The sequence below is a fragment of the Tenrec ecaudatus genome, chromosome 6, assembly GCF_050624435.1.
Source record: "Tenrec ecaudatus isolate mTenEca1 chromosome 6, mTenEca1.hap1, whole genome shotgun sequence".
Classification (NCBI taxonomy): Eukaryota; Metazoa; Chordata; class Mammalia; order Afrosoricida; family Tenrecidae; genus Tenrec; species Tenrec ecaudatus.
Genome location: NC_134535.1, coordinates 31795383 through 31809256, shown reverse-complemented (window position 1 = coordinate 31809256; position 13874 = coordinate 31795383). Strand labels below are relative to the sequence as shown.

General features: G+C 38.6%; 1 protein-coding gene across 8 annotated transcripts in view; it reads left to right on the top strand.

Annotated features, from left to right (window-relative positions):
* Positions 1–13874, top strand: part of VEZT (vezatin, adherens junctions transmembrane protein) — an 83024-nt gene that overhangs the window by 57544 nt on the left and 11606 nt on the right. For 7 of the 8 annotated variants that reach the window (XM_075551159.1, XM_075551156.1, XM_075551155.1 and 4 more), the window contains exons 7-11: positions 1331–1478; positions 1957–2288; positions 6598–6791; positions 9211–9311; positions 10737–10944. In XM_075551159.1, the coding sequence (XP_075407274.1) occupies positions 1331–1478; positions 1957–2288; positions 6598–6791; positions 9211–9311; positions 10737–10944 (983 nt within the window). Of the gene's footprint in view, positions 1–1330; positions 1479–1956; positions 2289–6597; positions 6792–9210; positions 9312–10736; positions 10945–13164; positions 13499–13874 lie in introns of those variants that run through there. The other variant, XM_075551161.1, reaches the window with a different exon arrangement.

Here is a 13874-nt window from a genome sequence, read left to right as displayed (position 1 = left end):
ACTGATATGCAATGATATCTAAATTATATTGCTAATTATGGGAATAAACAAAATACAGAAAATCATACCTATAGTACACTTTTAGTGGTATCTTAATGATGTATGTGTGTGTGTGAAAGAGTTCCTAAATGGCACAAATTGTTAACATTTTGACTGTTAGTCCAAAGGCTGGTGACTGGAACCCACGTAGCGGCTAGGGGCAGACAACCCTAGAGATGTTCTGCTTTCAGATCACAGCCGTGAAAGCTTATACGGGAGTTCTACTTTGCCCACATGGGGTCACCGTGAGTCCAGGTTGACTTGGCAACTGATAACAGCAACATAGACAAGGGGCTTCAAAAAGTTCAGGGAGACTTCCCATTACCTTTTCACTCTTTCTTTTCATATGTGTATAGGAGGGTGTGTATGTGTACAGATATACATAGTCCCACATACATCCATATTTATTTTTGGATTTTCTTTCATAAACAGTAATTGCCATTGCCTTTAGATAAGGAAACTAGGATACAGCTTATACTGGGATACAATCTGAGAAGCAATATACCTTTTAATACTTTATGAAGTTTGAGCCATGTAAGTGTATTACCTATTCAAATGCTAAATAAAATTAAAATTCTACATGATTCATATGATTTTGTAGTTTTTACAAAACTATTTCAGTCATAAAAATGGTTAGAAAGCTTCCCCTATATAACTTTGTTTATGAAAGTACTATAATTTCAGTTCTATAGCTGACTATCATTAAAAAATAAGACTGTCAACCAATCTCACATATAGGGATACAAAATACTTAAACTGAATATTTATAAATTTAATCTTAATACTATATGTTAGATTATTATAATGTGACAAAATAGGAGTCTGCTAGGAATACAAGAATTTTATAGATAGAATTTTTCACAAAAACCCATTACAGGGGAATAGAACTTTGTCATTATAGTGATAGATGCCCATGAGGATTAGAAAAGAGGAAACAAAACAAGAACCTCTAAATATGGTTAGTGCTACTTACATCAGTAGTCTGCGTATTGCAGATGAGTCCAGCTAACGATGTCCTGCATTATGCAGAATGGGAAAGAGAAGTGTTTACTGTAGCCTAGTGATGACACAATAAAGTACACCATGCAGCTTCAAAGGCAGGTATCAAAGATAAAGATCCTGTACGATAGCTGAAGTCTTTCCTAATATATTTGATCTTTAAGATCAGTTTCTGTTTTTAAAAACCTAAAGTAAATCTCCAGTAAAAATTTAAAATAAAAATTAATCAATGTAATGTTAGACAGTTTTACTCTGTAAAAAGGCTTTGTTGGTTGCCTTAACCTAATTTAACCTACCCCCTGAACTCTGAGAGTGACAATGTCACCAACTTCATCTGTGTGGTGCCTTTTAAGGAGCTGGGCCTCGGCCTTAGTGATGAGCAGGTGTCAGAAGAGGAAGCTCATAACCTGACAGACGGCTTCAGCCTGCCTGCCTTAAAGGTAAGCCATTTGTGGAAGGGACAGGCTGCAGACAGGTTAATACATTTTCCACCAATGACACCCGTCTTTGGATTGAGGTAGGCTCATCAGTCCTACTGTTGTCATTTCTCATGTATATAAAATTTTTTATAATTGAGGAAAATTTTCATTGAGTAAATGTGGCCCATTCCACCAACACTTCACTCCTGGACTAGAATTTTATTAACCTCTATACGAGTTTTACCTAAATAATGGGATTAAGCCTTTCTGTATTCCATGATTATATAATTTGATATAACATTCTAGGTGGCTGATATTTTAGTGTAACATTTTTGACTAATCTTTAGCATACTTTTTTCATGCCCAGTTCTTTTAGTTACGTGGAACATGAAAAATTTGACGAAGTTATTATTTTAAAATGTGTAGTTTATTTAAGATATTAGCCATTCTACTTTATTGATGGGCCGTGCTCTTTTTCTTTTTCCTTTTTTTTTGTTAGGTTTTGTTCCAACTCTGGGTGGCCCAGAGTTCAGAGTTCTTCAGACGTTTGGCTCTGTTACTTTCTACAGAGAATTCACCTCCTGGACCCCAGCTGACTCCAGCACTTTGGCCTCATCGTGTTTTATCCGATGTGATTCAAGGTCTACCTCATGCTCATTCTGCCTGTTTGGAGGAGCTAAAGCGCAGCTATGAGTTCTATCGGTACTTTGAAACTCAGCACCAGTCTGCACCCCAACGTTTATCTAAAACCCAACCGAAGTCAAGGGAACTGAGTAATGTCCACACAGCAGTACGCAGCTTGCAGCTCCATCTGAAAGCGTTCCTGAATGAGTAAGTTTAGAATGTCCCGTGGAGAGCAAGCTTCACCCTTGACCTCTGGGGTTGTTGACTGGTGCCCTAGCTAGAACGCAGCAGCAAAACTGAAACATGCAGCATGAAGGACGGTTTAGAGTCACGGACAGAAACTATTTGGAATTACGATAATTTTGATGTATTGAATCAGTATCTACATTTTAACTGGGGATATATAAGAGTCACCTAGGTATCCTAAATAACTTTCTAGATAGAAATTAGGGAAAACTATACATCCCACTACCCTTGATGTATAACTTTATTTTTGCTTTCTATTTCTAAAACTATAATCTGGGGGAGCCATTTGCAAATTTATAAATGAAGGCAAACCAGAATGAACCAAATCAAAACCCTGCTTTCAACTTTAGATATCAAACCACAATTACCTCGAAAGTCTCCTTTGAACCAAACGGTAGCTAGGCTTAATTACAAAAGTATATTTGCCATGAGTATCATGCTTTTTTTAAAAAATTGGCTATGTGGGATCATATTGACAACAACAGCCTGAAAGGTTAGATAAGAGACTTGTTAATGCTTGTGGAATGATTTGAAAAAGCATAGTGAGAATGTGCATTACTTGAACAGTGTAATCAGTGTCACTGAATTGTAAATGTTGAAATTGTGTATTTTTTGCTATGTCTGTTGTCATCCCCCCACAATAATAATAATTAAAGGAAAGAGCTTCTTTCAATTCTCCTGAGTAACTCTTCTCCTGGAACCTGCCATCTGAGGGAATTTTTTGCCAGCGTTAGACTAGTGCAAGAGGTGTTGTTATAATCAGTTGCCGAGGCATTGTTGACACTCCCCTAATTCTCAAAATGGTATACTCTACATTGGTATATAGCTTTATCAATTGAAAACACTCCTTTTTTTTTTTTTAATCCTTTTTTAGGGGCTCATACAGCTCATCACAATCCATACATGCATCAATTATGTAAAGTACATTTGTGCATTCATTGCCCTCGTCATTCTCAAAACATTTGTTCTCCACCTTAGCACCTGGCATCAGCTCCTGATTTTTTTCCCCTCCCTCCCCACTCACCCTTCCCTCATGAACCCTTGATAATTTATCAATTATTATTTTGTCATGTCTTGTCCTGTCCAATGACTCCCTTCACCCACTTTTCTGTTGTCCGTCCCCCAGGGAGCAGGTCACATGTAGATCCTTGTAATCAGTTCCCCTTTCCAACCAACCTTCCCTCCACCCTCCCAGTATCACCACTCATCACTGGTCCTGAAGGGATCATCCGCCATGGATTCCTGCGTTTCCAGTGCCTATCTGTACCAGCGTACATCCTCTGGTCTAGCCAGACTTGCAGGGTAGAATTGGGATTGTGATAGTAGGAGGGGAGGAAGCATTTAGGAACTAGAGGAAAGTTGTATGTTTCACCGTTGCTACATCACACCCTGACTGGCTCGTCTAATCCCTGAGACCCTTTTGTAAGGGGATGTCCAGTGGCTTACAAATGGGCTTTGGGTCTCCATTCCGCACTCCCCCTCTCACTCACTATAATAAGATTTTTTTGTTCTGATGATGTCTGATAACTGGTCCCTTCGGAACCACGTGATCGCGCAGGCTGGTGTGCTTTTTCCATGTGGGCTTTGTTGCTTCTGAGCTAGATGGCTGCTTGTTTACCTTCAAGCCTTTAAGACCCCAGATGCTATCTCTTTTGATAGCTGGGCATCATCAGCTCTCTTCGCCACATTTGCTTTTGTACCCGTTTGTCCTCAGCGATCGTATCATGGAGGTGTGCACCCAATGATATGATTTTTTTGTTCTTTGATGCCTGATAACTGAACCCTTCGGAACCATGTGATCACACAGGTTGGTGTGTTATGTCATGTGGGCTTTGTTGCACACAATGATATGATTTTTGTTCTCTGATGCCTGATAACTGATCCCTTCGGCACTTGGTGATCACACAGGCTGGTGTGCTTCTTCCATGTGGACTTTGTTGCTTATGAGCTAGATGGCCACTTGTTACCTTCAAGCCTTTAAGAGCCCAGACGCTATATCTTTTGATATTGCCGGGCACCGTCAGATGTCTTCACCACATTTGCTTATTTACCTGCTTTGTTTTCAGTGGTGTGTCGGGAAGGTGAGCATCATAGAATGCCAATTTAATAGAAGAAAGTATTCTTGCATTGAGGGAGTACTTGAGGGGAGTCCCAATGTCCTTCTGCTACCTTAATACTAAACCTATAAATATATGAACATAGATCTATTTCCCCATCCTCATACATAAATATATTTGCATATGTACGTGTCTTTATCTAGACCTCTGTAAATGCTCTTTGACTCCAAGCTCTTTCCTCTATTCCCTTTGACTTTCCTCCTGTCCTATTATCATGCTCAGTCCCCACCAGGGTTTGAGCAATTCCTCTTAGTTACATTACCCTTGATCATGCCCTACCAGGCCTCCCACACACTCCTCACCACCGATTTGGATCACTTGTTGTTCCCTTGTCCCTGGGTTTGTTAACACCAATAACTTTCCCCCCACCTTCCCCTCTCCCATGTCTCCCCGGAACTGTCAATCCTGTTGTTTTCTCCTCCAGATTGTTCATCCAGCCTGTGTTATTTAGACAGACCTGCGGAGATAATAACATGCACAAAAACAAAACAGCAAAACCAAACAATAATATACAGCAAAACAATGACAAAAACAAAACACAACAAGAAAGAAAAGAGTTAGTTCAAGGACTGTTTGTTGGCCTTTAGGAGTGTTTTCCAGTCCTGTCTGTTGGGGCACCACGCCCTGGCCCCAAAGTCCACCTTCAACATTCCCTCGGGACCTCGTCGCTCTGTTCCTTTGCTGTTCTTTTGCACCCTCTTAGTGTTTTGCCTCCGTATGGTACAATCAGACTGGGTGCAATTCCTATACTGTGTTTCTGGTGTTGTCCCCCGTAGGGCTTTGGGTCAGTGAGGGACGTCATGTCTCATAGTGAGGTCAGCCATGTGGTTCTTTCTGTGGACTGACTGCTTTAATCAGGAATATTGTCATCACACGACCTGGTGGGCCAGGATATGCTCCACTCTCTCCTCCCCCCCCTTCATCTGCTCCCGTGTGCTCAGATCAGATATGTCCCTCTCCCAGAGCTGCAGATTCAATGGCGTCCTGTGAAATAAATTCTTTAGGGGGGAGGGGCAGGTGTCCACGTAGTTGGGATTGGGGCGGCCCGCCCCCCACCCCCGACCTCTCCACTGGTTCCCTACTCCAAGCCAGCATGTTGCATTCACATTTTGGAGCACTGGGTTGAAGTCTGGTCCCTCTTTCCTTGTGGAGATATAAACAATACCCTGCCATTGGGTGGGTTAGTACCCTGTGCGTGCGCTATGCATTTCCTTTTTATTAATATTTTTACTTTCCCAAAATCCTTTTTTTTCATTGTCTACCATATATATCCCTGTATTTGGTCTGGTCCCTGACATATTACCTCGTCCTCACCCCCAGGATCTTTGTATACAGTAGCTTTTTCCACAGAAAGATGGAATGGAAGATCTATCTAGTTCTGCTGTCCCCACAGAGCCAGGTTGTCTATTAGTTTTTGCCCGTGCATCAAAACTATTGAAGGCAGATTGGAATGTATTGGGATGGGTCGAAGAATGCTCGGAACCAAAAATGCTACCTTGGAAGAATGTAAAAATGAAAAGGAGACTTACTGTAGGCATGGGTTATGGGTTGTACATGAGAAGTATTTTTCGTATTTAAAAATGAAATCCTCTATACAAGGGGGATTCAGAAAATTTGTGGCAAAATAGAATTGAAAGATCATGGAATTTTCCAGGAAGTTTTAAAAACCCCTTCATATGTCTCTCTCCAAATATTCTCGTGTAAACTCAGTATTTCTCTCTGGCATTGTCCTTTTGTGCCTGGATTCAACCCAGCTTCATGGCTGTACCAGCTGTGTGACAAAGGGCAAGTTTAATTCTAGTCCATATTCTTCTTCCGTAAACTAGAAATCAGATGCTACTTCTAATTTGGTTATACTCCTTTGTATATAACATTTAATATTATGTACATATATGTGTATAATTTCCCTAGCTATGTCATGTTTGTTATAAGTAGGAAACCCACTGGGGCAGTTCTACTCTGTCCCATAGGGTCACCATGAGTCAAAATTACTTGATGGCAATGAGTTTGGTTTTTGAGTTTTATGTATGTAAGTAATATTTGTGGAGTAAGTGTATGATGATCCAATCAGCTTATTTTTTAAATAGGCCTTGTGAATTTTAAATGTATCCTTTCATATTTTAGAAATCTTTTTTTGTTTTCCTTTCGCTCAGAGTAATCATTCTTGAAGATGAACTTGAAAAACTTGTTTGTACTAAAGAAACACAAGAATTAGTGTCAGAGTCTTACCAAATCCTAGAACAGAAATTGAAGTTGCTTCAACCTCATGTACAAGCGAGCAACAATTGCTGGGAAGAAGCCATTTCTCAGGTGGACAAACTGCTACGAAGAAATACAGATAAAAAAGGTATGTATCACACACATACATAGGTGTGTATTTCATTTCTCTCAGGGCTTCCTTTTTGACTCATGAATTATTTAGATCTATGCTGTTTAGCTTCCAAATGTTTCCTTTTTATCTATTCCTATGTTTTTTTTTTTACTGTGGTTGGAGAAAACAAATTCTTCTAGATTTTTTTTAAGATTACTTTGGGATATGCTTGTCTCATGTTTATTCTGCTTTTGTAGGATTACAGCACTCTTGTCTACATATTGAAGCTAGCTTTCCAAAATCTCCTAGTTTACTAAAAAGTTGAATACATACAACTTATGGCACTGAATACAAAGTCTTAGTTCTTTATTTTGCAAATGAAAAGTGAACATGATTTGGAGCCCTGGTAGCATGGTAGATTACACATTGTACTGCTAGCCCGAAGGTCAGCCGTTTGAAACCACCAGAGTTCCCTGGGAGAAAGATGTGGCATTCTGCTTCCACAGATTTACAGCCATGGAAACACTATGGGTCACTATTTAGTTTGTTAATATAAGATTCAATGTTTTTTCTGATTTGCCATGTGTCTTCTGATTGTGTTTTCTATTTTTGTCTGTGCTTTTGTTGTTGAGTATTTCATATTGTGTTTTAATATCATAGTTTAAAACTTTACTTATTTCAAAATACTTTTAAATTATCCCATGATTTCTCCTAGTATTTATAGCTTCATATCTTACCTTTAATTTCCCTGGAATTTATTCTGGTATTAAGTATGAAACATGGATTTTAATTTAATTTTTTGTTAGGTTTCTACTTTGTATTTTCTGTATTCAGCCATCTGTACTTTCTAGTACTACACCATTTTAATAATTTTGTTTTTATAATATATACTGTATAGCTTTTTGGGCTGACCTTACTATTCAGTCTCAGAATTATCTAAGCTATTCTTGCTTTTAGCTCTGGTGGTTACAAGTTTGGTTGTGATCCAAAAGGTCTGCGGTTTGAAACCACCACGGGCTCTGCAGGAGAATTACGAGGCTTTCTACTCCTGTAGAGTTACAGTCTCGAAAATCCACGGGGCATTTCTACTGTGTCCTATAGGACTGACTCAATGATAGTGTGTTTTAGTCTTGCTTTTTAGAAGCCCTAGTGACATAGTTGGTTAAGCATTAGGCTGCTAATCTCGAGGTCAACAGTTAAAACCCTACCAACCGATTTAAGGGTGAAAGATGAGGCTGTCTGTTCCTCTTATTTACAGCCTCAGAAACGCTAGGAAGCAGTTCTACTCTGACCTATAGGGTTATTGTGGGTCAGAATTGACTAGATGGCAGTGAGTTTTCAGAGATCTAGGGTTATGTCCTGAAAATGAGTATTTCTTACAAGTTCCCATGTGTGTTCTAGTACTCATCGTAGTGACTACACAGAACTCACAGTGTTCAAGATGATAAGGTTTACTTAGGAAGTTAATAGGTTATCATACAGATGAGAAATGCTCAGCATGTGGTACAAAGTTCTTTAAGGGTCGCTAATAAGTGCCCAAAGGGTATGCCACTCTCCTGTAAGCCTCAACCAGAGTCATTCAGCTCAAACTGTATGTATGGGACAGTGAACTCAGTGCCCTGAATTAAGTTCCCAGAGGCACTTCACGCCAGTGACCCACTACATGAAGGCACTTAGCTCCACCTTCGTGAGTCAGCAAGCCAGCTCCCCAAATTAAGTGCCCAGAGGCACCCCAACCCCACAAGCCAGCCTCTTGTCCCAAAGCACTCAGCTTTACTTGCTCTGTAGGCTGGAAGTCCACCGCTCTCTCATGCTCTGGTGCCTGGTTGTATCATAGCTGTCTGCTGAACCAAGGAAGTTCACTACGCAGGAATCTCGGGGCCAGAGGACAGGCTCCACTCTAAGCTCTTGGTTGTAGTGAGACCCCTGCTCTTTCAGAGGGTTTTTCAGAGGGCTCTCATATATTACAGGATGGCAATCACAATGAATCCTGGTAACAGTTGCTCACCAGGTAAATTCTGTCGGTGTCTTTCCCACCTTACCCAGACCATGCAAGAAAAGGTGGGAGTTGGAGAGACATTGGCTAGAACCACATTAAATAATTCATTCCCCCTACACCAGGTGAAACTCTTGGTTCCAGACTTTGAAAACTATTTTAATAAGATAATATGTGAACTGTTTTAAAAGTCCCAATTTCTATCTTATTTCATGTCTTAAGTTTTTTATCTCATAAAGTTCCCTGGCTTTAGAAATATATTGCTTTCACTAGAAAGTTTTGTTTAAATTTTGTTGACATTGTTCAAGAAAAGTACTTTTAAAAATCAAGTTTTAATTAGAACGAGCTAGATTATGAGGTTGACAAAGTATTAATAGGAAGAATATTTTTATTAGACTTATTCTTGTTTGTATGTGGTTGATTTCTTATCTTTCATCCCCATCCACTTGTTTTGTGAAGGCAAACCTGAAATAGTTTGTGAAAACCCACATTGTACAGCTGTACCTTTGCTGCAGCCGACTCTACAAATTGCCGACAAAGATCCAATTCCTGAAGAGCAGGTAAGGGTGAAATTGCTTTTATTCCTAAAGAAGCGTTTTTTACAGAAAACTTACCTACCTTTCTCTTTAAGTAACATGCATAATGTTTTCATAGTTTAACTCGTCAAATATGTTTCTGATAGGCTTCAAACAACAGTATAATATATTTACCATATGATGTCATTTGTTTTCCTTGCCTTGAATTTCTATCTATTGACTCTACCAGCATAACATCTTGATATTTCTAACTGCCATTCTTTTTAGGCCTTTAAAAGTGATCAAACAGATAAGGTAAAAATCAATATATTTTCAAAGATTCCTTCTAAGGTGCTAGAAATATGTTGTATTTGTGATCTGAGTTGTGGTCACCAGTGTATATATATTATAGGAAGTTTAAAAAAATTGGTAATGTGGAATTAAAAGATAATGATATTTCCCCACAAACTCTTTGAAGGCCCTGCATGTATAAAAATCTGGGACACTTAGGATTTGTATACTGTATGTATGTTATACCTCACGTTAAAAATGTACCAATTGAGTTAGATGTTGACAAAGATTTCATTTGCTCATCCTAAGGAACAATTTTAAGTCATATTATCTAGTCAGGATTCTTAATTGAAAATAGAAACCAACTCTAGTTAGTTTAGCAGACAAAAAAACATGAAAATATGTTAGGTAGCTTACAGAATCATTTAGAGGGCCTCAAACCAGGCTGGACCAGGATAAGCGGCCAGAATCACTCATCAAAAACTCCTCCAGTGGAACGGTACCTGCTAGTCAATGGTTGTAGACCTGTCTGCTTGTTCCATCAGTGGTGAACAGGGAAAAGCTCCTTTAGGACCTCTGCCTCTGGAAAACTTAATCTGCCACCGTTCTTGCCGGGATGGATTCCTCAAGGTACCTGCCTCTAAATAAGATCTTACGCAGATCCGTCTTATTAGAGAAGACCAACTCATAAACCTAAATCTTAACTGTAAGGGAGGAAAGCAAGTATTATGCCTGATGCCTTAACGAACTGGAGAACCATAAGATGAGCTATACCCAAGCCTAGGAGTAGTGTTTAAACTTTCTGGGAAGCCAGAAAGAGCTATAAACATCTGCCACAAGAAGGGATTTAATGCTGATCATATCAGTAAACCACCAGCCTTTCTAAGTTTGGTTTTAAAATAGCTAATGACTTTAAACTTAACTAGGATAGTATCAAAGTAGGAAAATACTGAAAAAATAAATTGTTAAATTTTCTTAACTATAACCTTTTGTAGACATCTAATGTTTTTTAATCCTTTTTAACGAACTAAATTTATGTATAGCTTTTTAAGTGCTTCTTTGCCTGACTATGCTTTAAATATCAATGCCAACTGATTTAATCTCAGAGACGAGTTAGTACTAATAAGTGAGTACTACTATAAAACTGTCTGCTTAAATTGCTTTTTTGTTTATTTTCAGGAGTTAGAGGCTTATGTCGATGACATAGATATGGACAATGATTTCAGAAAGGATGATTTTTATTACTTGTCTCAAGAAGACAGAGAGAGGCAGAAGCGTGAGCAGGAAGAATCTAAGAGAGTACTCCAGGAGTTAAAATCTGTGCTGGGATTCAAGGCATCTGAAGCAGAAAGGCAGAAGTGGAAACAGCTTCTGTTTAGTGATCATGGTAAGCATTGACTTCAGAGGAGAAAGTTTCAATTTGGGGGTGTTGTCTTTTTTTCTTAAACCATGGATCTTATTTGAGCTATAGAATTGTTAATGCTTTCATTTTAGGGATCCATCAGTAAGTATAGTACTTTACCTCTAGATGCAAAATCAGGTTGAGTAATAAAAAATGTGTATATTGGGATATATGTGTACATTGGGAATATGAAATCACTTTTTTTCCATTAGTTGTTTCATTTTTTTTCAAAGTATGTTTTGGAATGATTGGTAAGTAGTGATTTTGGGGACTTTAAATGAAATATTATCTTCAAGTGGTGAATTTTAGATCCTGAATTCTGTTCTCCTTATGCTAACTTACAGAACTCAGTGAAACAGGAAATTAATCAGCCATGACTATTGAAGAAGAATTAAGCTTGGGTCCCTGAGCCACATCATTGTGATTTGACTGCCTTCTATTTGGGGAGTGCAGAGATTTGTGTGTGCCTGGTCTCTGTATGGATTTAGGCAGGGTTAGAAGACAGCTAGTCCCCAAAATTCGCTTTAGACTCATTCATGCTCCCCACTCATTTTTTTAATTAATAAATTATTTTATTGGGGCCTTTTACAATTCTTATAACAATACATCAGTTGTATCAAACACATTTGTACATATGTTGCCACCATCATTTTCAAAATACTTTCTTTCTGCTTGAGCCCTTGATGTCAGGTGCTCTTTTTTCCCTCCCTCCCACCTCACCCATCTGTCTTTGTTTAAACTTCATGCAGAGTAAAAGAGAAAACATACACAGAAGCGTAATACCTGACAATATCATCCTAGCGTTTTCCTAGCTGAGAAATTAATCCCTATCCATTCCTAATGTGATCGAATTCCCCATGTTAGACTAGCTACATGAAACCTCAATACCTAATTTTTCCATTCTTTTTCCCCTATAAGTACACAGGTTATAATTCTGTATAGCTCATTAGAACTCTCTTTTTCTTGCTTTTCTTCTTAATCACCCCCTTTTAGCCTAAGTCCTTATTAAATTACACTCATAATTTATAATAGCCTCTTGCCTGACTTCCATGTTTAATGCTTTACCCTCTAAGCTAACTTGTGTTTCAACTCCAACATCACATTAATAATGGCTCTCTCTTAAAAGTCTCCTATCATGTTCACTTTCTAAATCCCTTTCCTGATCACACAATGAGTTCATCATATCTAATTATATTTATCAAGATTTATAATTTGGACATCTTCTAGTTATATTATCCCATTTAGAGTATGGTCCACCAAATTTGCTGATTTATTCGTGAAGAAAAAAAATTGCTTCTCTTCCCTTATTGAAAATTTGTTCTCTTCCCTAAAACACTCCTTTCTGCCATTCTCTTACCCTCCATGAAATCTCTGACTCTCCCGCCCTTTTTCTCCAGCATGGACATCAGATTGGCACTCTAGTGAAACGAGTGAAAAGTCCTGACTAGCCACGCATATTCCAGAGAAGGGAAATGATTAAGAACCTCCCAGAAGTGGCAGTGAAGTTGGGTGGCATTTACTCATGTATTGTGTGTGCCCACAGAAACCAGATGTGATAGGTATTACGTATTGAGCACTATTTTTTAAGCTTATTAGTGTCATTGTCTCTCTAGATTGTAGTCTTCTTCAAGAAGGGCTTTGCTATCTCAAACAGCATTCATTGACAATTATTTTTATCAACTAGTAGTTCTGAGTGCCTACTGTATTCCAGGCATTGTTGACTGCTTTCTCCGTAGTACATTGATCAGGACTGAAGTCCTGCCCCTCCTGTAGACTTAAATCCTAGCACAGGGCTACCGTGCTTGACAGTTGGTTGTTCCATTATACAGATTCTAATCGCCAATGTAATTAGCATGAATCATTCTTCATGATTAATCATGAATAGCAATAAATTTTTAATATATGGCGCATTCTTTAAGGGCTAGCAGATTGATAGACAGAAAATTGCATTAGCTATAAACGTGGGGCCTCTTTTACTTAATGTTTTTGCCATGTCGCTTTATAATTATCTTATTGACATTATGGGTAACACCAATAGTTAGAAAGAAAAAAAATCTAGTCATTTTGCAGGTATATGCTTTCGATGCAGGGCAATGATGCTGATGTGTATAGTTTGTGAAAATGTGAAAAACTGCTGCCGTAAAATGCTTTTCCCGTGATGACTTGCAGTGCGCCTCCCAGAGCTGTTTTCATCTTTGCCTACAGGGGGAAAGTCGGAGTGGAATTAGAGAGGGAAAGTCTGCACTGGAACCTGCTGGGGCCATTTTCTCTGTTGTTGCTGCTTCTCTAATGGAGTTACTGCAGCTTAGGGATCTGTTTCTTGGAAATGGACACATTTTACCAAAATATCTTTAAAATAAACACCAGATCTTCAAGAAGCACTTTTTTCCTTCCATCCTGCTTCCTAATCTATTGTATTGTACTAACCCCTCATTCTGGGAGGAGAGACTGCCTAGCAAGCAACCCACTGCCTACTAACATCAAGAGGGGCTAAATAAACCTTCATTTTCCTTGCAAGGACGACATCTGCCGTATGGATCTCTATTATATTTGTGTCTTATGCTTTGTATAGAACTTGATCTGGAATGCAGATTTTATTTCATTTGTATTCTTCTGTGACATTATAATATGTGTAGAAGTTGTGACTATCTTTCACCAGGGTCTTATTAGGTGGTTGGCAAGTAAGTTGAATTGCAAATGCATTTTTCCCATGTTGTTTTAACTTGTAAATATATGTGTTGAAGATGGGATTATTATCTGTATTACTGTAAGCCTTTTGTCTGACCGCTTAGCGAGAAAACCATGCCACTAATTCTTTCCTCCAATGGTTTTCAAACTGTAATATGCATCAAAATCATGTAGAGAGCTTGTAAAACACTTACCTGACCCCAGAATTTCCAAGTCTGTGGGCCTGG